Here is a 22,954-nt window from a genome sequence, read left to right as displayed (position 1 = left end):
GAACAATAACTAGATAATATTTGTCATGTGGTTAATTGACAAAGCTCAGTGAATTTAGCATATTATAACACAATACACTGGGTTTCATCCTGGCAGAACTGAGCCTTTTTTTCTTAATGGGATTCAGCTCATGTGTTTTGTGGAGGTCACACTTTTGGAGTCTGTGGTGAGGAGAGTAGCTTGGTGGCCACATGTCTATCTGGTCAGTCTGGCATTTGTGTTGGCCTCTAAAGAGGCTTTGCTACCTGTCATTGTGGCTGAAAGATAAGCTCTGCTTCTAGCTGTTTAATAAGAGATAGGTATGTGTTTAAGGAGAACACTTGGTGGAGCTTTGGGATTCCCTCTGAATAATTCTTCATTGTGCCGAAGAGAGAAACCTCCTAAAAATGCATGGATGTGAGTCTGTTATATTAACTGTGTTGCATGGAATGAAAGTACACTTGAACTTCTCTGTTCCCTCAGTATAAGTGGTCCTGATGTTGTTAGACCAGAGAGCCCTGGCAGCTGGGAGCAGGGGCTGGCTGGTAAACCAGTGGCAGAGGGGTGGGGGCTGGGAGCCTGGCCTAGGCAGGAGCAGAGTCAAGTGGCCGGGCAGGCAGCAGGCCCAGTAGCAAGGAAGGGAGCCTGGGAGTAGGGGGTCAGTGGCCAGAAACAGTCACTGACCTCCCCTAGTCCTGTAAACTTAGTCATTGAGGGCCAATCAAGTCCTGAGAGTGCCGAACAAGGAACAGTTCTTTTCTTCAGGTGAATGTATTTTTAAGTGAGTCAATCCACAGAAAAATATGGTTATAGCCAGTATTTATAGCCCTGTCTGGCTAATGACAACTGTCATTGGGGAACGTAGTGGGACTTTTACACCAGATCTGAAATTATTTGGAGAAATTATTTCAGAACAGTTTTTAATTGTATTTCAGTATTTAAATGGGAGTTTCAGCCCACTTGAGCGTCCGACTGTGCTAGGAATGTCCAAGCAGAGAGTATGAGAGTTACAGATCGGGGAGGCAGAGATGAGGATTCAATCATAATGATGCTTAAACGTACTGTTAGGATTTTGAAAAGTTCTGATTTTTTTTTATGCATGTGAAGTATCTTAAGAGGTGAGGGAGGGAGGAAGTAAGGGGCATGAATTAATTGGAACAAAGGAGAGCAGAAAGCCAGGACATGGGAGAAGAGATGGTGGAGTGAAGGCTATAGAAGAGTATTGAGGGCTCAAAGAGCAGAGGGACAGCTGAGAAGAGAGTGAGAGCAGATCAGAATAAACAGCGCATCAAAAACAACATGTTGCCAGGTGTTCTAATTAGAAACATGAGTCTACCATCTCCAGAGATAAGTGTGTGCAGCTGAAGCGGCACTAGTTTCAGGGAGTTTTTCTTCGCTGCTCTTCATGGTTATTGCAAACTCTGAGCCTTCTTTAGATGTTGCTGCTTAAAACTTTTTGCCTTAAAGACAAAAATGACATGTTAAACTGTATAATGTGTGAACAGTAATGAAATATTCTTGTGAAATAATGACAGGACATAAGTTTTATTTTTTCTTTGAAAAGCCTTGTTGAAAAGTACACAGCTAGAAAGAACCTGTTTATAGGTTGAACCTCTCTGGTCTGGCAACATCCATCATCTGGCATGATTTTAATTGGCCAGATATCCACTTATCATGGATGTGGTCAAGTTTCCCCTGATCCCATAAAGTTTGTTTACAGCCACCAGTCCTGGCTCTTACTGTTCTGTGCTGTTAGCTCTAATGTACCTCTAGCTGTCTTCTAAGAGTCTAGTCAGCCATGGAAGTACTGGTAATGCTGCTGAACAATATTGGTCTGCCATGATTTGGCAAATTTCTCTACTTCGGCACTGGTCAGGTCCCATGGGTGCTGGTCTAGAGAGGTTCAACCTGTAAGCCAGCTGCATCTCAAGTTAGAAATTGCAGATATTTCCCCAAACATTCACTTAAGAGTGCCTGTGGTTTATTATGGTAACTACAGAAAAGGGCAATTAATGTCTGTCTTTTCACCATGCAGGTGGTGGTAGCTTTTGAGCACTGCTGTGATACAAGAATTCCTTTTATAAAAGTCCTGTTCCTGGTTAGTTAGCCAAGCAGTATTGCCGCCTGTCATTCCCATATATATGTATTGGCTGATGCTAAAGCTAAGAAACATCTTGTTTTCTAAACCAGAGTTTATAGGGGCTGATTTGATCCCATTAAAATCAATGGGAGGCTTTCAGTTTGCTTTTAAGCACTAATTTAGTAAACGGTGTAATACTTTAGCTGAGATTTAATTTCCTAGCAAATTATGAAGGATCGGTGGATGAATGTTGGCCATGAAGAGGAAGAATTAAAGCCATATACTGAGCCAGAACCAGATTTTAATGACATCAAAAGAATAGGTAAGGGTTTTCATATTATATGGAAATAGACAAATGTCTTATTGCAAATAGAATAAGTTGGGAGTGCCACAAAGGGAATTGGTTTATTACAAAATGAAAAATGTGTTTGATATTTATTTACATAAGAAATTGTAGTTTATTCACAGTGCTTTTTGTAGAGCTACATTTTGGGTTTCCAGGTTAGGTAAAGTTTAATTTATTCATTTAATTATCATAAGCACAAAGTTTTCAAGTGAGTAGTGACACTGAAAAGAGGACCAGTAGTCTTTTCATTACTGAAGAATAAATATTTTGTAGATTCGGGGCTTTTTTTGTGGTGGTACATGCTGGCATGCATTACTGGTACCTCCTCAACAGTGTTCCCCCCAGCTGGGGATCTTGTGGCAGGGCTGGTGGTGGGGCTCCATGTCCCTGCCTGCCCTACAGCAGTGTAGGGACTGGGAGGCTGCCATGGGGGTGACAGCCAGAGCCCCATGCCCCTTAGCAGAAGGGGTTGGGATCCGGAGCCCCGACCAGCCCCAGTATCAGGGTCTGGGAGCTGAAGCCCCTCCTGGCAGCCTCAGCTGCGGAAACCCCGGCTTCGAGGATGGGAATTCCCAGCAGCCCTGTGGCAGGGAGCCATCTGAGGCACAGAGCTCTATCGGCAGCCATAGCCCTGGGAACCCTGGTGAGGGGGGAATGGATGGGGAGCCAGCTAAATATCGGCTCTTCTCTTTTACAGAGAAACAGTGCATAGATTCATTTGAATTGTAGACTCATCGGTTCTCTTCTGATTTTGTTTTCCATTTTCAATGTGGATAAATTATCAAGAATCTGTAGGACATTTGTCTGGCTAAGAAAAAACTGTTTGCTTGTTTGTTTATTGATAGACATAATGGTCACTATGGGTTTTTCAAGAGAGGAGATCCATGAATCTTTAGTAAAGCAAAAGTATGATGAAGTTATGGCTACTTACCTGCTTCTAGGCAGAAAACCACCTGAAGTAAGTTTTATCTAACTTATATCTGCCAATTTGATTTTTAAATCTAGTTGCAGTGAACATGCGTGCTGTGTTTTGTTCTTTGATTTTATAATCACCTTGTCTAAGACTTTCAGGAATTAGTTTAGCTTGGATTGGGTGACAGTTCATTTATCCTCCAACCTGACTTTGCAGACCTGGATTACACATATTTAATAAATAAAATGTCATTGTTCCCTTTTTACCACATTATAAGACAGTTGAGCTTTGTACATGATTTGATGATATTCAGGAGAGTTCCAAAAACGTAACAGCCGCGGCACTGATGATGACAGTTAAGTTCCATTGGCGGTGGTGGTGTATGTGGAAAATTGAAAAGCTCTGAAATTCAGCTCTACTCACTATTGTCTATTGTGTCCATCAAAATGAAGGAATTGGGTGGGGGGAAAGAGAGAGAGAAAAAAAAATCCACTACTCATAGTGAAAAGACTTACTGAGGTCCTGATCCAAAACCTGTTAAGTTGCCCCAGAGAGGTAGCCGCATTAGCCTATATCTTCACAAAACAAAAAAACAGTCCAGTAGCACTTTGAAGACTAACAATATAATTTACATGGTGAATAGTAACAGAGAGGAAGCCATGCTAGTCTATAGACTATGAAAACAAAAAAGCAGTCCAGTAGCACTTTAAAGAGTAACAGAATTTATTATGTGATGAGCTTTTGTGGGACAGATCCACTTCTTCAGATCATAGCCACACCAGAACAGACTCAATATTTAACGCGCAGAGAAGGTTCTCCAGATTTGAAGAAGTGGGTCTGTTCCACAAAAGCTCATCACTTAATAAATTATTTTGCTTGTCTTTAGTGTGCTGCTGGGCTGCTTTTTTGTTTTCAATCTATGTGGTGATGAGCTCTCGTGGGACAGACCCACTTCTGCAAATCTGGAAAATTCTGGCTGCTGCCAGATGTCTTTCTGTAGACTTCAGTGAGCTTTGTATCTGGTCTTATGGAAGTGTCTTACAGAAATGACATCAGTTAAAAAAAAATACAAACAAAATTATTTTTGGAATTCACTGGGCAAAGTGATGATTCCTGTGCAGCCTAATTGTAAATCAGCATCATCTGTCCCTGGCTTCTCTTGGCCACCGAAGTGCAATGTAGGATGAGCGGGGCTGGATAACACACTTAGGCAATACTACCTCAGCCATGCCAAGAATTAATGGACATGAGAGGACTGTTCAGACCTCGAGAAGTTGGCTACCCTGTGAGAGTGGGATAAACACATTGGGACCTGGCCAGTTTCTTAACTCTTTATGAAGCTACTGAGGTCTGCCAAGCCAGGGAGCAGGGAGAGTTTCTAGTTACTGGGTGTGTGATTTGACTTGGAAGTTTTAGGAGGGACTTCATCACAATTAGTCTTCCCATGTGGTGATGTTCCGCCGTGTAGAACTCTAAGTCACAAGTACATTGAGATGATTGCTCTGTTTTAAGGATTAGATTACCAGGGTACTCTCATTCATTGGCGCATGCAAGATTAGATGGTCTGAAGTTTGAATTTGTCTCTGTAAATGCATTGTTTGTAAACCAGTAGCTTTTATTATGCAGAAATTGTGTGAAGTTTAAATGTTACCTTTTTCACTGTCACTTTAAGTGCAATAAAATATTAAATGTGACATGCAGTTAGACAAACAGAAAATACAGCATTTCACAGTGGCAGTACTTCTTCCAAAACACTGTGTATGGGTATGCTATTTTGTTAAATATTTTAAATGAACAAGGGTGTATTATTAATCTTATTGTATTAATTCTTAGAGAATTATGAGACATTTAATCCCTTTGTGAATTAGACCTGAACTAGGACAGGAAACACTCTCTAACTCCTATGAAACTAACAGAAAGCTGAATTTACTTAACATCTTCAATAATCTCAGTAGATCCAGCCAGACTCGGATTTTGCTCATGGCGGAACTTTTTTCACATTACCTCCCAACGCTTCTTCACCTCTGTGACTGCATGTCTGATATAATTATCCTCCAGTGCATTCCCTCACTAGCCATAGCCCACCCCAGAGCTCCTGTACTTTGGTACAGAGGAGGAATCTGTCTAAACTTAAACTTAGACACAGATTGCTTTGATGGAAAGATTTGTAAAGCACACTGTCATTAGTAACAGTTTTCTTCATAGTGCTTGTTAGAGCCTGTGAAGCCAAAGGATGGATTACCCAGGCCTAAACACTCTGTTAAAGGCAGTAAAATGGCCTTATGTCATTACTGCTTTGCTGTCTGAACTTAATTTCTGGACTTAAATTCTTATTCCAAGTTCGACGTATTTTGAAATTGTGCTGACATTTAAAAATGTTGTTTTAAAGAAAACAAAAGCTTTCAAAGTAGATAATTTATAATCTTAATATTGAGTTTCTCCTAGGTTTTCTTTTTTTTAAAATACTGTTCATCATTCTGAGCTCTAATTGTACATTGTCAAACATGCTCATTCATGTTTAGGCTGATGTAATTTGAGCACGTGTACAGAGGGTGACTGATCTTCACAGTTCATCATGAGCAGGATTAGTTTAAACAGTGGTTGAAGTTACGAGTTTCCAGTCTTGAATTTTAGAAGAGGCAATTTTTTATTAAAGCCCATTTCATTCAAAATCCTTAATGACCAAATTAAGTGCTTTACGTAGGAATCCTTCACTATATAATGACATGGCCATGCTGATAATGTTAATTAGTCTTTATTTAAAAAAAAAAAAAATTGTAAATTCTTCCTTACGCTTGTAGTTTGAAGGAAGTGAATCCCTGTCCAGCGGTAGCCTGAGTCAAAGGTCTCGACCCAGCAGTGACCACAACAACAGCTCGATGCAGTCTCCTGCTCACCTGAAAGTCCAGCGGAGCATATCGACCAATCAGAAACAACGACGGTTCAGTGATCATGGTGGGGATGACGTTCAAACAAGTAAAGTAACATACCCAATTTAAATCTGAGTGTGCCTTGTTTTGTGAACCTGGCAGCTCCACCTTTCTGTGCATTTTGTGTGTGCCTCATCACGCCACACCATGATGCTGCTTATCCGTACAAGTGCTTCTGTGGTAAACGTGGGCCAGGTTAATGGAACTGACTCTTGAGTTCGGTACTTCGGTGTAGCTATCATGTTTTAAATTCTGTATGGTGTTCAATGCCTGTTTTAACTCCATACTAAATCCTTGCAGAATTTTGAATATAAATTCTTAAAGTTTTGAATATCAGACACCATATTGCAAGCTCACAATTCATCTGTTTGTGGGAGAGATCATTAACTCCTGATCTGAATAAATTCCAAGACATCAGGTTATTGTGTTTTAATGGTAAATACATTCTGAGACTGAAGGCCAAAATGTCAGTTTAACCAGTGATGATGATTTTACAAAGCTATAAGGATGCTTTTCCTGGTTCTAGTAGGTATGTAAAATGGACAAAATATATTTTAAATATGAGAGGTTTTTAAACAGGCAGTCAAATGCTAAAATGTTTTTATTTAGGAACCTTTGGCCTTTTTCCCTTTACTCTATGATGTCTGCCTCTTGCCTGTCCTTTTCCCCTGCACAAGTCAGTAGTGGGGATTTTTCCCACAGAAGTAAATTAATACACTGGGGCAAATCCTCAGGTAGTCCAAACTGAAGATCTGTTGGAGGAAGCTGTGATTCTCCCAATATAAGCATAAATTAAATAACATAATTTAGACCAGGCGTGTCCAACCTGCGGCCCACGATGCAGCCCTGGACAGCTAGTAATGCAGCCCCACAAGATCGTAAACTTTTTAACATTATTATGTGATTTATATACATTAACTATATTATATATTTTGTATGCGGCCCAGGCAAGCCGAAAGGTTGGACACCCATGATTTAGGCTGTCTATGCTACGAGATAAATTCGATTTTTAACCTTGTTTATATGAATTTGAATTTGTGTCCGCAAACCTTGAAATTCAGCCCACCATTTTTCTGTGTTGAGTTCCTGTGTCCCCATTGCCCTACGCAAGTTCCACAGCATGAACAGTGCATTGTGGGTACCTGTCCCACAGTGCCTTAGCCCAAGTTGCTTGTGTGTGTTTCATGTTAGAATCCCAGAATGCAAAGCACTCAGTAACTCTGTGAAAATGAACTGAAGATCGCACCATTTCCTGCAGCGTTTTCTCCACCAGTGCAAGCAGGGATCCCCAAATGCTTCAACTCATAGCACACATTTTTTCATCAACCAGACTGGCTGTTGCACAATTTTGCTTTCAATTACAAAGCTCGGTGAATTCAAATTCAAATTCTCATTCAATCAGAAATTCATGGGCTTCCTGTGACCTTCCTGTGCACCTGGATTGAGAGCAGCGGAGAAGGAAGCAGCCAAACTTGAAAGGTCACCGTGTAGCTTTATGGGACACATATGGAACACTTGTGGAGGCTAATAAATTCAAATTAAAGACATGGTGCTTCCACACTAGCCTTTATTTTAAATTTTAAATTGATGCAATACCCATCCCGTAATACCGACATGTTGTCATCTATGCTAGGGCACGATAAATCGAGCTAATGGTATTTAAAGTGAAGAGAGTGATGTTTTAATATCGAGCTAACTCCTTTAAATGCGATTTTATCTCCAAGGGTAGACACAGCCTTAATTATTTTATGGACAGACGTTTTGCTCTTGGATTAAGGAGCGTGAGGACAGAGTAGGCAGGCTATTTGTCCAGTTTTAAGCAGAGGTGGGAAAAGTACCCAAAAAGTTACTTGAATGAAAGTGCAGCTGCTTTTCATTTCTGATATTTGAATACAATCTAGATGTGACACGGGTGCACCTGTGTACTTTTACTCAAGTAGTTTTCCAGAGGGGAGTATGATAACTTGTACTTAAGTACATCCACCCCACCCCAAGCAGCTGCACTTTTATTCAAGCAACTTTTGGGTACTTTTTCCACCTCTGGTTTTAAGTTGTGCTGTCCTGCTTTTGTCCAGTTTGTTCCCAGCATCTTGAAGAACATGCTGTGCTGGTATTACCTGTGTGACCCCATGCTCTGCCTCTGGTGTGTGCAGGATCTGGTGCCGGGGTGGCGTGTTCTTCAAAATGGGATCCTGCACGTGGCATGACCTCAAGCTGATGGTGATTACACGGTCTCATTGATGGAGATGGAGTCACACAGACAGCGGGGCGGGGGACACAAACCATTTCCAAAGTACTGGAATGCCCAGTTTTCTGGGGATGCATTAGTGCCCATGCTACAATAGAGAAAGGTTTTAAAAGATAAAAATAATTTTTTGATAATTTGGAGCAGTTTCCCTTTTCATCCTTTTGCCCATCCCATTTTCTTTGCTTTGTTTTTCAGCCATTTGATGCTCAAAATTTGTTAAAATTAGAACTTGGAAAAAAATTAGAACGTCAACTATAGTTGAAGCTTATAAATTAATACTAATAAAAAAAACAGGGAACTACTGAATGTACACCACGTCTTCAGATTTGTAATGAATAGACAGGTGGTTCAAATGTATTTAAAGATCATTGAATGTACACAACTATCACATTTTACAGGTAGCATGCACACCAACCTTGCAGTCCTACATTCAAAAGGGTTTTTGTGGGTGGAGAATCATACTTCAGAGCATATTGACAGCAGGAGAAAGAATGATTATTTTAGATAGTGTCATTTTATTTTTATTTGACAGTTGGTCCATCAATTCCTCCTGCTGTGTCATACACAAAAAGGGCTCAGGCAAATAGTGTGGAAAGTGAACAGAAAGAAGAATGGGACAAAGACGTGTCACGTAAACTTAGCAGCACTACAGTGGGATCCAAAGGAGAGATGGCAGCAAGTCCACTTGTAGGTCCAGAAAGAAAGAAAGTGCCTACCATTCCAAGTGTGAGTCTTGGTTTTTTTTAATCAACTGGGGAGCAATCTGCTGCGCGCTTGGTGTCTTCTATTAGTGAACATTCCGTTAACTGGGTATTTTGGTAGCTTATTCCCATGTACCAATAAGAAATTGTGCTGTGTGACTTTTTTAAAAATAACATAAAAGTTTCCCAGACAGCTCTTGCACTGGTGATTAGAACCATTTTGTTCTTATATTTACTGTCGTATTCTACCCTAAAAATATTGTACGGCTTGCACAGTATCATCGGTCTTCAGAGCATACAGTTACATGTTGCTTTGTTACTTTACAGGAATGTCTGATATTTCATTTAAAAACATAAACTGATAAGAAAATTACTTGTACGAAAGTCTCAGATTTCATTATACAAATCACCCTGTGCTGTCTTTCTCAAGAGAAGATAAAAACTGGGTTAAATATGAAGATGGTAGTGGTTGTACAGTGCAGTCTGGCAAAAAGTTTCCATATAATGGCCTGCAGAAACTGCATTTTCCACTGGGATTCAACACTGTGACCTCCCTCTTGGTTCCAAAGGTGTAATCCATGTGGCTGTAAAAGAAATTCTGTCTTCAAACAAACCCAACTTTTAAATCTGCTAAACTATAAGGATTCCTTCCTCTTGCAGGCAGTGTCTGCAATATGTCACACAGCTGCTTATAAACCTTAGTTTTGTTTAAAAATGTCTCCCTGGGGGAACTCAGAGTGGTGTTTGTGTGGAATGTGTACTTGAACTTTTTGTTCTGTGAGATTAAATTTTACTGGATTTTAAATCTCCAATGCTATCCCAAAACTGTATCTCCCAAAAAGCTGATTATGCTGATGTCTGTTAGAAAGTGATACATCAGAAACAATTCTTTGCTTACAGTGAACTAATCAACTGATGTATCTTTGTGATAAAAGGCGAGAAATTGATTTACTTACTCTGATTGTCCATTGTAGATCTGTTCCTGTTTTAGAGCAGTTGTAAAAGAGGATTAAGTAAGATTAAGATCTAGTGTGACATCTGATATTACATCTGTGGTTAGTTATAGCTGAACAAACATTTCCTTTATAAATTCCCTCTTTCTGTATAGCTTGTAAAAATTCATTTCAATTTGCCAAATAGAGATGTGTTGAAAAAAATTCACCCTTTTCCAAATAATTTTAAGGCTATCCTGGTGGGAAAGACTAGATTTGTTAGAAAATGTTTATCTTCCATAAAACACATCAACTTTTATTATGTAACAGTTTGACCAGCTACAAGACTTAGTTTTAAATTAATCTATATTATAAAATAGCATTAGATGAGGAAACCATAAAGGTTATTCAGTAATTCTCTGCTGTTTTTGTTTGGTATTGGGAGGGATGGAGCGAGCCAGGGAGGGAGGGTTAAAGGAAATAGTTGTGTTGAAAACAGCACAACTTGTGTTTCTTCCAAGAGCAGCTTTGGTTTGCTTTAAAAAGGCCATCAAAAACTGCTGTAGATTGACTTTAAAATGTGAACTCCTGTGCAGCAGTCATCAGCCTTGGACTTTTCAGGGTCCAAAGGCCTCTTCGTAAAATTTAAAAAGAATCCACACTTCAAATGTATCCTTAAAAGTATAAAAAACACATAAGCCTGAATGCATTTTTAAAAGAATAAACAAAACCTATAAAACTTTGAAGAGAAAAGAACGTGCCTTCTTCTTGACTGTAAAGAGCAGTGCATGCCATGGTGCTGTACAAATAAATAAACTTGTTTTTGCATCTAGTATTGACATAAAAGCATAACATTCGTATGTGGAGATTTTTAAGAGCAGGTTAGACAAGTACCTGTCTAGGGTCCATCACTGACCTCCATTAAGTGTAGGGGACTGGACTAAAAGGTTCTGTCCATTGCTAAGATTCTATGATTCTGCTGTTCACAATTGAAAATTCATAGTAGCTATCCCAAAGTTTCTATTCTGTATGGAAATTTAATTTTAGGGTGGATGGAAAGTATGGATGCAGGTGCTGTAACTTGGGGGGGAGGGCATAAAGTGGTTTCTGTTATATCCAATGTTTAGAATTTGGTTCAGTGGCTATCCGCACCCCCGCCTACAACAGTTGTCCCAGCACCCCGGGTATAGATCCAAATGTTCATGTGCCTTGTCATTGTGAAGCAACTTGTTTTAGGACTACAATCTGTTCCACATACTTTCTTGCATTTTCAGAGATTGCGGTGTGTGTTAATCAGTCATGAGGAAATATAGTGTTCTGAATCAATATAATATGTTTTCCAAACCACTTTACAAGACTGAAGTTTATAAACATGCAGTTTCAGTCTTACAGTGCATGAATTATTTCATTAACACGTAGCTATGAATTTAAGTCAACATGTCTGATTACACAAACATATTGAAAAAGCAAAATTAAATCAATCCTGTCTAAAATTGAATTTAAACTTTTACATTAAAATTAGTTCTTTAAGAGATAATTAGCTGTCAAACATTTTAAGCATAGGTTTTAGGTAGGGGAGCACATTTAACTAGCGAAAAATGAGAATCTTACGCACATTTATTTGGCACCTGGCACTATGGTGACTGAGATTGAGAAAAACAAAAATCTTTCAATGCAGGGCAACAACTAGTAGAATTGAAGCTCTGTGTGGCAATTAAATCTATACAGGCAAGCCCTTAAGCTTTCATGGCATCTTGTTGATTTCAGTATGGCTTCTGTGTGGGTGTCCCAGCTGCACTGGATGACACAAGTCTATGGGATTCTTTACTGTGTGTGAGAATTGGATGTTACTGAAGCAAATTTTCCTCTTAACTACACTTTATTCTTGTTTTATTCAGAGAATTCCAGTGAAATCTACACATGGTGATCGTTAGAAATGGATAGATGATCAAATAAGTACTTTGACAACAGATTTAATTCAATATTTCTGTACATAGAATGTCTTTTCTCATTGTCTAGAACATTGGATTTCAAGCTGGGATCTGTGGACCCTTGAGATGCCACAGATGATGCCTAAGGCTCCCAAAGGGACACCATATCTCCACTCAAACTATTTTAGGGGGCTGCAAATGAAAAAAGGGATCTGGAATTTAGATGCCACTTTTAAAATTGAATGTGTTCTGATATGATGATTAGCATTTTTATGGAGCACTTCATTTAAATTATGTATATATTAACCGTGTCTTCACTCACTTTTATTCTCCTCCTAGAACAATATATTTCCTGTTGGTGGAATGACCAGGAGGAACACGTATGTTTGTGAGCGGTCTACAGATCGCTATTCTGCAATACAGAATGGGAAAGATAACAGGTACTCAGTTAACTTACCCAAAAATCTTAAGAGTTTGTGTTGAGGTATGTCACAGAAGGTAGCTCGTGAAAATGCTGTGAATGGAGTGAACTAAACTTTACGCCCTTTACACACACTTATCTTGCAGAAAAGTTTAATAATTAGTCATAGTTAGACAAATTATGATAAAATTAAACAAGTATTAAGATTCTGCCTTTAACCATTTCCATACAATAATATTGTCAGGAGTTGCCTCTTGAATTCAAGAAAAAGATGGACGAGTTTACAATTTAAATAGGCAGACGAATTCAGATGATAACTATCCTGAATGCTCTAGAGGATGACTTTTGCCTTGGCTTGTATCTAAATTTAAAAAATAGGTCCTCTAATAACTCTTGAATAAAAGTTGTAACTATAAAATAGACATTAAAGAGCAGATTTTCACAAGCACTGTAAAAAGTATTATCTCTGACAAATATCAAGTCTCTGCTCAAAAGTCTGAGAGAGAGTCATAGATTACTAAAAATGGAAGCAATCCCGAGAGATTATTTAGTCCAACCCCCTGCATTCATGGCAGGACCAAACACCATCTCATCCGTGAGAGATGTTTTCTGTAGTCTTCTTTTGAGAAGTTTTTCCCACAAAAAATCAGGCTAAGACAAGACACTTAGCATGAGGAATTGAAGTCTAAGCAGTTGAAGTTAGGCCAAGTTATAAGTAACTGAAAACAGGGGTCTTACAATGAAAAATATGGGGGCAGTCTTACTGAAAAAGCAGTAGTTTAGTTTCTTGTGTAGTTTAAGGAAACTAGTCTTTAGTGTATGAATGTAAACAATAAAAATCCATCCTCCAGCATTCTTGAATGAGATCTTTTCCATGGAAATTTACGATAAAAATGTTCATTTTTACCAAGAATAACATTGTTTTTGTGACTGGTCATTGTAAGTGTGTTTGCAATAAAATCACTTTTATTTTGAGTTTTTGTCTAGTTTCAGGGTTTTATATGTTCTGTTAGTAATTACTTTTAAGCATATCTAATGTATTTTTCTTTTGGTTGTGTCCCTCCTGCCTTTCTTGTGATAAAAGCCTAACAGAAATGTCTGTGAGTAGCACACCTTCTGCAGGCTCTGCCGTTGCTTCTGCTGTATCAACACGACCCAGACACCAGAAGTCTATGTCTGCCTCTGGACATCCTATTAAAGTTACACTACCAACCATCAAAGATGGCACAGAAGCTTATCGGCCAAGGTAATACAATAATTAGCATTTACATAGTGTTTTACATCTTCAAAATCCGATACAAAATATTGTTAATTAATATAGATATATGCTCAGTCAATTCAGTGATACAGTAATCTCGTATCGTTCTAAAATTATATTCATTTGGATGGCAATACTACATATATATAGTTTAGGTTCAGTTTTATGCGTGATGTATGGTATTTTGCTCCATATCGCACAGTAAATGTCTTTGAACTAAATCTCGCTCATCAGATAATTTCTGGAAAACTATAGTTATAGCAGTCCACAGAGTTTGTATCCTCTTGGCATTAAGGATTACTTGAGGATTACTTCACACTCGGTCATATCAGGAAAAACACTGTACAATCCCATCTTTCAGTGATAAGGGTTGAATACTGGTCCCCTAATACCATTCTAAATATGTACTGCTGGGGGAAGGGGTGTCTGTGGTTTTCTTCGGTTGTGTCCTCCAAGGAGAGGGATGAAAGTTTTCAGCTCTCACCCCCCGACTGCTGTGTGTGTATGTGTAAAATGTGCTGTGAGGGAAAACTGGAATCAGTCAGCATTTTTCTTCTCATAGGAGGAGTCTCTCAGATGTTAAGAGTAGTTTACCTTTATATATGGGAAGCCGTCTTTTGTGTGGTCTTTCTCTGAAGCCAGTCTTCTGTTTCCCCAGCAGTGCACCTCAGAGAGTGCCTGCTGCTTCCCCATCAGCTCATAGTATTAGCACTACTACTCCAGACCGAACCCGCTTTCCTCGTGGGAGTTCAAGTCGAAGCACTTTCCATGGTGAGCAGCTACGGGAGAGGCGTAACGCCACTTACAATGGACCACCTGCCTCACCTTCCCATGAAACTGGTGCCTTTGCACATGCTAGAAGAGGCACTTCAACTGGTATTATAAGCAAGATAACTTCCAAGTTTGTTCGGAGGTTAGTACCAGACGTCTGTGATATTTTTGTTGTTGTTTTTTTGTTTTATTTTCTGGGTAGTTTTGATTTCTGAGATAATAAATAGGATTTATTTTTTAAATTTGCAGTTTTTAGAAGATTTCCAGCATGGTAATCTAGCATAAATCTAAATTTGTTTGTTGTTATCTTTGCTTTGTTTTACCATTTTGGAATCTGTTTTGCTTTGCCTTTCTCTGAGTTATATTCATCCAGATTTGGCCACCCATTCTATTGTTTCTTTAGTTTAAAAGAATGAAATTCCCACATTTATCTCACTAAAGAAAAAAATGAAAATTGGGTTTGGCTGGAACAACTAGCTCTATAGGTTTAAAAAAAATCTCCATCTGCAAAACTGATATACTCTCATTGAACAAATTATTATGTAACATTAAAGAGAACATTCGTATCTTGTTGATTATTTGTAACCAAGAGAGAACTGTGTAATTAATTACAGAGACCAATAGCAAGATTGTAATCTTACAATAGCAAGATTATTCATCATTGGATAACTTGCTTCATTCAGACGAAATCAGTGTTTTCCTTATTAACAGGCCATTGTAGAGAATTCTGGTTTCTTATTCAGGACAGTGAAAATGACATGTAAAAATGTTCACTGACTCTTAGCATCTGGAAATCCTCATTTGTGTGAACATTAAGTAACCTTTCTTTTGGGTAAAGTTATTTTTGAAGCGCTTGATAAAGAATCTGAAAGTCAAGGAAGCACATCAGTGTTTACATGTAACTGTGCTAGAGGCTGTAAAAAACATAAGATATATAGATAAATTACAATAACTCTTTGCTGAACATTGTAGTTTATGGTCATGAAAAAATATTACTTGAAGCAAAATGATGTTAAGCAAATCCAATTGCCCCATAAGGATTTATGTAATTTAGGTTCCAGGGGAAATTTTTTTAGCAGACAAAAGGCAGTATATATATACATAGTTCTAAACAACGTTAAACAAACCATTTAGTACTGTACACAGCAATGTTGACTCTGAAGCTCAGTTGAGGCGGTAGAGTCAGATGGTAGACTGTTTCCCAGGGAATGTCTTGCTACTAAATAATGAATTACCACCCAGCTGAGCCCCTCAAGGGTTAACCCATTGTTGGAAATGTAACCTCACACTCCTCAAGGTAGGAGGGAGGAAACACAATAGACACAGGGCAGTGGTTGCAAACACTTCCTTGCAGAAACTGAACACAATGCTGAACCCATACTGTTCTGCCGGAATGCTCTGCTCTCATCCCCAGATGACACACGTGTGGGGATGCTGCAGCACCCACTGCCTTGTAGTGATTTCCTTTATATACAGGGCACAACAGCTTTCAGCACCCCCAGTCTAAAAATTGTTCCAACACCCCTGACAGCGCATACACAGCTGCACACTGCCAAGATATTTGTGAATGTGAGAGAGATGGGTGGAGGCTCACAAACTGTGTGTGTGTTTGAGAGGGAGGCAGGCAGGCAGGCAGAACAGAGGTGTGCGTTGCCCCTTCAAGTACCCTGGCCCTACTTCAAGTTCACTGCCCTTATAAGTAGACCAGTAAGTCCAGACACAAAACTGTGTAGCTGTGATATCCTGCTTTATGGAGATAGGGTCTGGAGTGGAGAGCTTGATGTGGGGGGAGAAAGAGGGACGTCATGTCGTCGACATCCCTCTCTTTCCCTTTTCTCCCCCTCTCCCCCGCCCCTTTGACCTTTCTAATCGTGCAATTGATAGGCTTATGTATAGGGCACATTGACAGGGTTGTCTCTCCTAATTAAATAAAAATTTAACATTCTGTGTATGATGGAGGCGTGCTTCTGTTTTAGATGTGATGTATTAATTGAAGAGCTAGAATTCTAAGAAAAAGCAAACTGTTGGTGGTTTCTAGGAGTCAGTGATTCAAAATCCTAAATATGAGTCCTCACGCACTTTTGCTGTTAACTAAAACAAACACCCCAAAAAGTGGTGGTTAGAAATTTTTTTAGTAGTCTAATGATTTCACCAAACGGAAAGCATGACAATCCCTGCCACTAAATCACTTATGAAGGTGGGGGTGATTGCCTCAAAAGTATTTTGTTACATTCTATCTTAGATTAACTATTTTGACTCTTTGGAGAGTGTCTCAGTCTTGATGTTGATCACTTATTTCTTAATGTATTTGAATAATATGAAACCTATTAGCTTGCTGAGCAATAGTTATACGTATATTGATTCTAGGGTTGTCCAGAATGATTCTTTCTTTATTTTTGGCAAATGTATGTTTTTCTGGTGAGTATGTATGGTGTTTACGTGCAGTAAATGCTTATATACATGAGTTAAAATGCATCTTGTTTAATTTTGAGGCATTTTGTTGAAATGTAAATAACATCATGCCAAGTTATACTTTCTAGACTGTAAATTTTCTAGATGTTCATATAGACTAATTTTGAAGTATGTTGTGTGCTGGATTAAATAAATACTCAAGTATTACTAAAATGCTTGTACTGCAGCATTGGGAATATACCCACTTATTAGATTTTGATATATTTGCTTGCATAATATGCATTGTACATATATTTTTTAAAAATCAACCACAGGCTACTAAAGCATATTAAGTAATTATTTTACAAATCATAACCCCAGTTCAGCAAGGTACCTAAGCATACAACTAACGGAAAACCTATATCAGTAGTGTTGTTGAATTTGGTAGGATAAATTTGTTTGCTTAAAGTTAAGCAGATGCATATGTAACCTGTTGAATTAGGGTCTAAAGAGTTGATCCTGTAACTCATAGGCACCTGGTTAACTCCAAATATGTGACCATGCTTAAAGCTAAGCAGGTGCCTGATGTTTTCAGGATTGGAGGTTGAGGGCCTGACCCAGAGAGGTGCTGAGCACTTGCAGTTTGCTATATTTAGCTTCAATAGTAGTTGAGGGTACATAGCACCTCTCTGATTTCGGTCCTCATTGACTAAATACTGTAATTATACTTATTGGAGTTGCATGTGGCCATTTTTCAGCCTGTATTCGGCCCAAACACTGTAACTTACTTTTAACCTTAATAAAGAAAACCAATTGCATATCAGAGTTACAATAAATCGAGGTATCCTAAAGGGAGGTCAAACTTGCAGCTCTGGAAAATAGTACTTTAAGTTAGCATATATGACATTTTTATGCTGAATCTTTGCTCGATAGTTACTTTAACTGTTATAGATACGGGTTCTCTTGACTTTTATTTTTCGACTTTATCATTGAATCTCAACCTTAACTTTGTTTTGAGGGATCCAAGTGAAGGCGAAGCCAGTGGCAGAACTGACACCTCAAGGTGAGGAGCCACGATTAATACTTCGCTGCTAGGTCCTTTGTGTTAAAAGTTTAAGTGGTTTCTAAATGATTTTTAACCAGGATTTAAAATAGAATAGTGCCTAAATAACTTGTATGCTCAAAATGTTATATTATGTGGGGGTCCCCGCCCATTCCTCTTAATTCCCTGGCAATTCACTTCTTGATTTTTTTTTTCCAATACTAGTAGATAGGTATATGTTCAGAACTCTGTTTTGTGTTGTACATTTTGTAAAGCAGCAAATTTGAGAAGTTCACACTATCATGCAAGCAATCCCAGCCTCATGATTAAACCAAATCGTAAGCATCTTCTTTAAACCCATCTTCTTAATAGAGGTTTAAGTAGTGACTATAAAGGTTAATTTATAGTTTTGTGTGTGTGTGTGTAGAGAAAAATATTTAATATATTCACATATTATATTAATCATTTAAAAACCACTGTTCACCAACAGTGAGTACCCTGCATTGTCTGACTTATCAGCGTTTCATTATGCTTAAAAATAACAATGGTCTTCAGATACTTTTTGGGTCATAATTGTACGTATTGACTTTGTGTGGCAACCACTGAGTACATAAACAAAATTGCATTAGTAATAACGTACTGTACAGTATCATCAATAGGTGGTGGTAGCATCGTCAGCTCTCAGGCATCTGGGAAAAGAGACAGCAGAATCTGGATCTTTTTTTAAAATTTACAAAACTACATTCCAAAATTACTTACGTTGTATGATCAGATGGGTAAAGAGGCTTTATAGTTTGATTATTTATGCTCATTAGAAGATATTTACTTGAGATTGTATCTATTTTATCAGCTAAAATGGCATTTTGTCTCTCCTTCACTATACTCTTAGGCTGCGTCTACACTAGCAAGTTCTTTTATGACAGTCCAGCCCTTTTTTGAAAGTACACGTGGCGAGTCTACCCATAACATGAGATCTTCCGAGCCAAAATTGAAAGAAAACACTTTTCTTCCGGAAGCCCCCTTCCGCTCCTGGATCAGGAAGAGTGCCTTCTTTCAAAAGATTCTTTGGGGGAAAAAAAGCATGTGTAGACACTCCATGGGGCCTTCTGTCGAAAGAAGGTGCTGGATTTTTCATGCGCTGGCCCGTTATTTCAAAGAGCAGGGGTGTGTGGATGCTCTCTGTTGAAAGAACAGATTGATTTTTTTTTTTCTATTTTTTCCTTTTTATTTTTTGTGTTGACATGATCTTTTGAAAGAAGTTTTTTCTGAAGATCTCTTGCAGAAGAACTTCTTTCAAAGGATCACTGTAGTGTTGATGTAGCTTTATTTGTCTTCTGGCTTTGTATTGTTATGAGAGACAAAGAAGCTGTTGGCCTGCTTATTTGAGTACTTGTAATATAAAATTTTTCTGTATCAGTTAAAATAGGAAGTTGCCAAAAATAAGTTTACTTTTAAAAAGAGGAGAAAGAGAGGTCAAAACTCCCTAAATAATCTATAAAAACAAAATTGGGTTAATTGTGAGCATAATGATCCCCAATTTGAAAATGAAGGAAATGAGTTTCCCTTCATGCACAAGCATGAAAATGAAAATGAAAATGTACGTGTGTGGAATGCAGGGTGGGTTTCCTTCCTCTGCTGCTTTTACAGCATGTTTACACTTTCAGTGTCCCAAAAATTAATGCCTTTTGTTGATGTTTGGTATGCTCCAAATGTTGAGTTCAGTAGAAATCAAAAGATGCTTTTTTAAATAATGCAGATTCCACTGACTCCTGCCACAGTGCAGCAGGATGTGTATCTGTAGTTACTGTGCATGTATTAGTGAGGATTTTCCTTTCTAGCGCTCTGATCTATTGTAGTGATTTTATTTTTGAGTGTGCAACATGTTTTTCTCTCTCCAGGAGTACGTCCGGGGAGCCAAAAGACAGAGAAAAGGAGGACAGCAAGGATTCCAAACCTCGTTCTTTGCGATTCACGTGGAGTATGAAGACCACTAGTTCCATGGACCCAAATGATATGATGAGAGAGATTCGAAAAGTATTAGATGCTAATAACTGTGACTATGAACAAAAAGAGAGGTTTTTGCTCTTCTGTGTTCATGGTGATGCACGACAGGATAGTCTTGTTCAATGGGAGATGGAAGTCTGCAAATTACCGCGGTTGTCACTCAATGGAGTCCGCTTCAAGAGAATATCTGGGACTTCAATTGCATTTAAGAACATCGCATCCAAAATTGCAAATGAGCTTAAGCTGTAAAGAGAAACTAAATTTACGGGATCAGGGAAAATTCATACGTGATCTACACTTACGTTTTGAATGTACTGGTTACGCCTAGTGTGATTGGCCTGTGAAACTCCCCATGTAGAAATTGTCCCTATTGCAATAAGGTTATACATAGTTATTCTGAATTGTAAAATTAAATTCAATATGACCTATACTAAATAACTGTAGCTAAAGAAGTTATGTTCACATGTACAGGTAAGTATATAGAGCATTCTGTTCATTTTATGTTCATAGAGTTGTATAATAAAAAAAGATGATTGCTTAAATACAGATCTTGTATAGTTGTCTAGATTTCTGCACAAAAGTGTATGTTCGATGCTTTGAGTTGAAAAAGTTCTTCCCTATCACTGTTTACATTTTTGGTGGTTTTAATAATTCTCCTATCATCCATTTTTTAAAACTGTGTCAAGAATCAAAATGCACAAGAATAGTTTTCACAACTGTAGCATGACCATTTTTAGTTATTTAAAAATCATATGTGAATTTGAATCAGAAGTCGATAAATCGGCTTTTGTTGTACACAAGACTGTTCCTACTTACGTGTGGCTCTTATCCTTGGTATTGGACAGTGTTTAGCTGAAAATTACAAACATGTTTACAGTGTTGGCACTTACGAATTTCAACAGATTATTTTGCGTTGGGCCAGATGAGAGCTGCTGGGGAACAGAAATCACATCTGGGTAGTGTTTTGTGTGCAACTTATAATGCTTTCTCTCCTGGCCCACGGAAAATGTAGCATCAAAATGGAGAAGAGTAAATTATTTCATTTAAATAACATGATGTAGAATATCACTTGTTTGCTGCCTTCAATATATTGCAAATTCTAGTGTGTGGAAATATATTAATGTTGGAACTGTTTCATAGCACAAAATAATTGGAAGTGTTGACCAATTGTATGAGATGATAATACCACCTCAGGAATTTACTGGCTTTTGGAATACTTACCCCCAAAGACAACATGCAATTCCTTATAATACTTTACAGCTAAACAATAATGGTTGATTTATCTTATGTGGTTGTACAATTTGTTCCCATGTAACTTGTTCGTGCTTAATATTTTACCAGATTTCTTGTATTTATACCACATCATTATGCCTGTAATGTGCAGCTTTGTAAGTAGGCATTTGCCTATGGAAAAAAAATTCCTTCCATAATTAGTGATATAAACTATGTAAAACCACTAGCAATGGTACCTTTTAATACTTGTTATTTTGTACTGAATTAACCATAGAGGTTGGTTGTGCAATGTTATTTAATGTTGTAATTACTGTAATATCAACATATGGGCCCCATGCGCACACTCTTGTGGAGAATAGAAAGTTCATTCAAAATCTGTCACTTAAAAAAATTTAAATCTGTGGTAAACTCTGTAATGCTAAATTAGAAGGCTGTACGTGTAGCTAAAGTGCCATTCAATAATGGCTTCTTGACAGAGGTGGATTTTACATGCTGTACTATACTGTGATGTAGCTTTCTGTAACAGTTATATTCTGAAATGGACGTGTACTGTTGCCTTAGAAAAAGGGTGGTGTTTGGAAAGAAACAACTGTAGCCCCTTTTTACCTGGTATTCATTTAAACAAATTTTGATGCAAGTCATCTAGATTCACTTTCACTGGTGCACTCTATTAAAACTTACTTGAACAGTTCTCATACTAAAGCACTTGTCATTTACTTGCCCTTTATCAAAATGAAAATCGGTTCCAAGGAAATTATGATGCAGAAGTCCTAGAGGTCTCGTCTTGCCATAATATATTTTGTCAGTTCCTGTGGCTGACAAAAAGATTCTACGTTGTGCATAATTTCTATGATTCCACACTCCCAAGTGCTGAGCATCTACTGGACAGTTCTAGTGGGGGTGCATCTCTTAGAATTGGGTCACTGGTAGTGTTTCCTGTAAGCTGAGTACTTACAGGAAACAGGTGGCCATGCAGGAGAGATTCGGGTGCTGCCCAACTGATTAGCAGAGAGCCCGCAGCTGCCCATAGCTAGCAGCATGTGCCTCGCTGCAGATAACATTTATTCCACCCATGGATGGAAAAAATTAGAGGGAACACTGGTTACTGGTACACATCTAGATCCGTATCCCTATTTTTGGAAGTGATCTTTTAGTTTGCCAAGGAGCCCCTACATGTGTTTACCACAGATCAGCTTCAGGAATGATTGAGATCTCTGTGCAGTTTATCCACTAATCCTGAGAACAACCATACTGTGTCAGACCGATAGTTCATCTAGCCCAGTATCATGTCTTCTGACAGTGGTTCATGACAGATGCTTCTGACTGAACATAACAGCGTGGTTTATTGCGTGATCCGTTCCCTGGCATGTAGTCCCAGCTTCTAGTAGTCAGAGGTTTAGGGATAACCAGAGCACAAGGATTCATCCATGGCCCTCTTGGCCAATGATTGTGGATACACCTATTCTCCATGAACTTGTCTAATTCTTTTTTTTTTTTTTAAACCAGTTATAGTTTGGCCTTCACAGTGTTCTCTTGCAGTGAGTGGCACATGTTGACTGTATATTGTGTGATGAAATATTTCCTTTTGTTTGTGATAAACCTGCACTTCGCTTACTTCATTGGACGACCCCAGGTTCATATGATAGGGGAAGGGTTAAATTTTGTACGTCCTTATTCACTTTCTCCATATCATTCATATCCGTCAATTGTCTCTTTTTTCCAAGCTGAACGGTCTTCTTAATCTCTTCTCATATGGAAATTGCTCCATCGCCCA

The 22,954-nt window shown here is 38.4% G+C and overlaps 1 protein-coding gene across 5 annotated transcripts in view; it reads left to right on the top strand.

Annotated features, from left to right (window-relative positions):
• Positions 1-21,894, top strand: part of MARK1 (microtubule affinity regulating kinase 1) — a 109,021-nt gene extending 87,127 nt beyond the window's left edge. Inside the window, exons 10-18 of one of the 5 annotated variants that reach the window (XM_074989933.1) lie at positions 2,282-2,381; positions 3,251-3,363; positions 6,120-6,273; positions 9,029-9,222; positions 12,400-12,500; positions 13,566-13,727; positions 14,401-14,652; positions 17,920-17,964; positions 19,842-21,894. In XM_074989933.1, coding sequence (XP_074846034.1) covers positions 2,282-2,381; positions 3,251-3,363; positions 6,120-6,273; positions 9,029-9,222; positions 12,400-12,500; positions 13,566-13,727; positions 14,401-14,652; positions 17,920-17,964; positions 19,842-20,196 — 1,476 coding nt within the window. In that variant the 3' untranslated portion in view covers positions 20,197-21,894. Of the gene's footprint in view, positions 1-2,281; positions 2,382-3,250; positions 3,364-6,119; positions 6,295-9,028; positions 9,223-12,399; positions 12,501-13,565; positions 13,728-14,397; positions 14,653-17,919; positions 17,965-19,841 lie in introns of all 5 variants that reach the window. The other 4 variants (XM_074989932.1, XM_074989931.1, XM_074989935.1 and 1 more) reach the window with 4 other exon arrangements.
• The last annotated feature ends 1,060 nt before the right edge of the window (positions 21,895-22,954 follow it).

This window comes from Carettochelys insculpta, chromosome 3 (assembly GCF_033958435.1).
Source record: "Carettochelys insculpta isolate YL-2023 chromosome 3, ASM3395843v1, whole genome shotgun sequence".
NCBI classification, from domain to species: domain Eukaryota; kingdom Metazoa; phylum Chordata; order Testudines; family Carettochelyidae; genus Carettochelys; species Carettochelys insculpta.
This window is presented reverse-complemented; position numbering and strand designations above follow the sequence as displayed.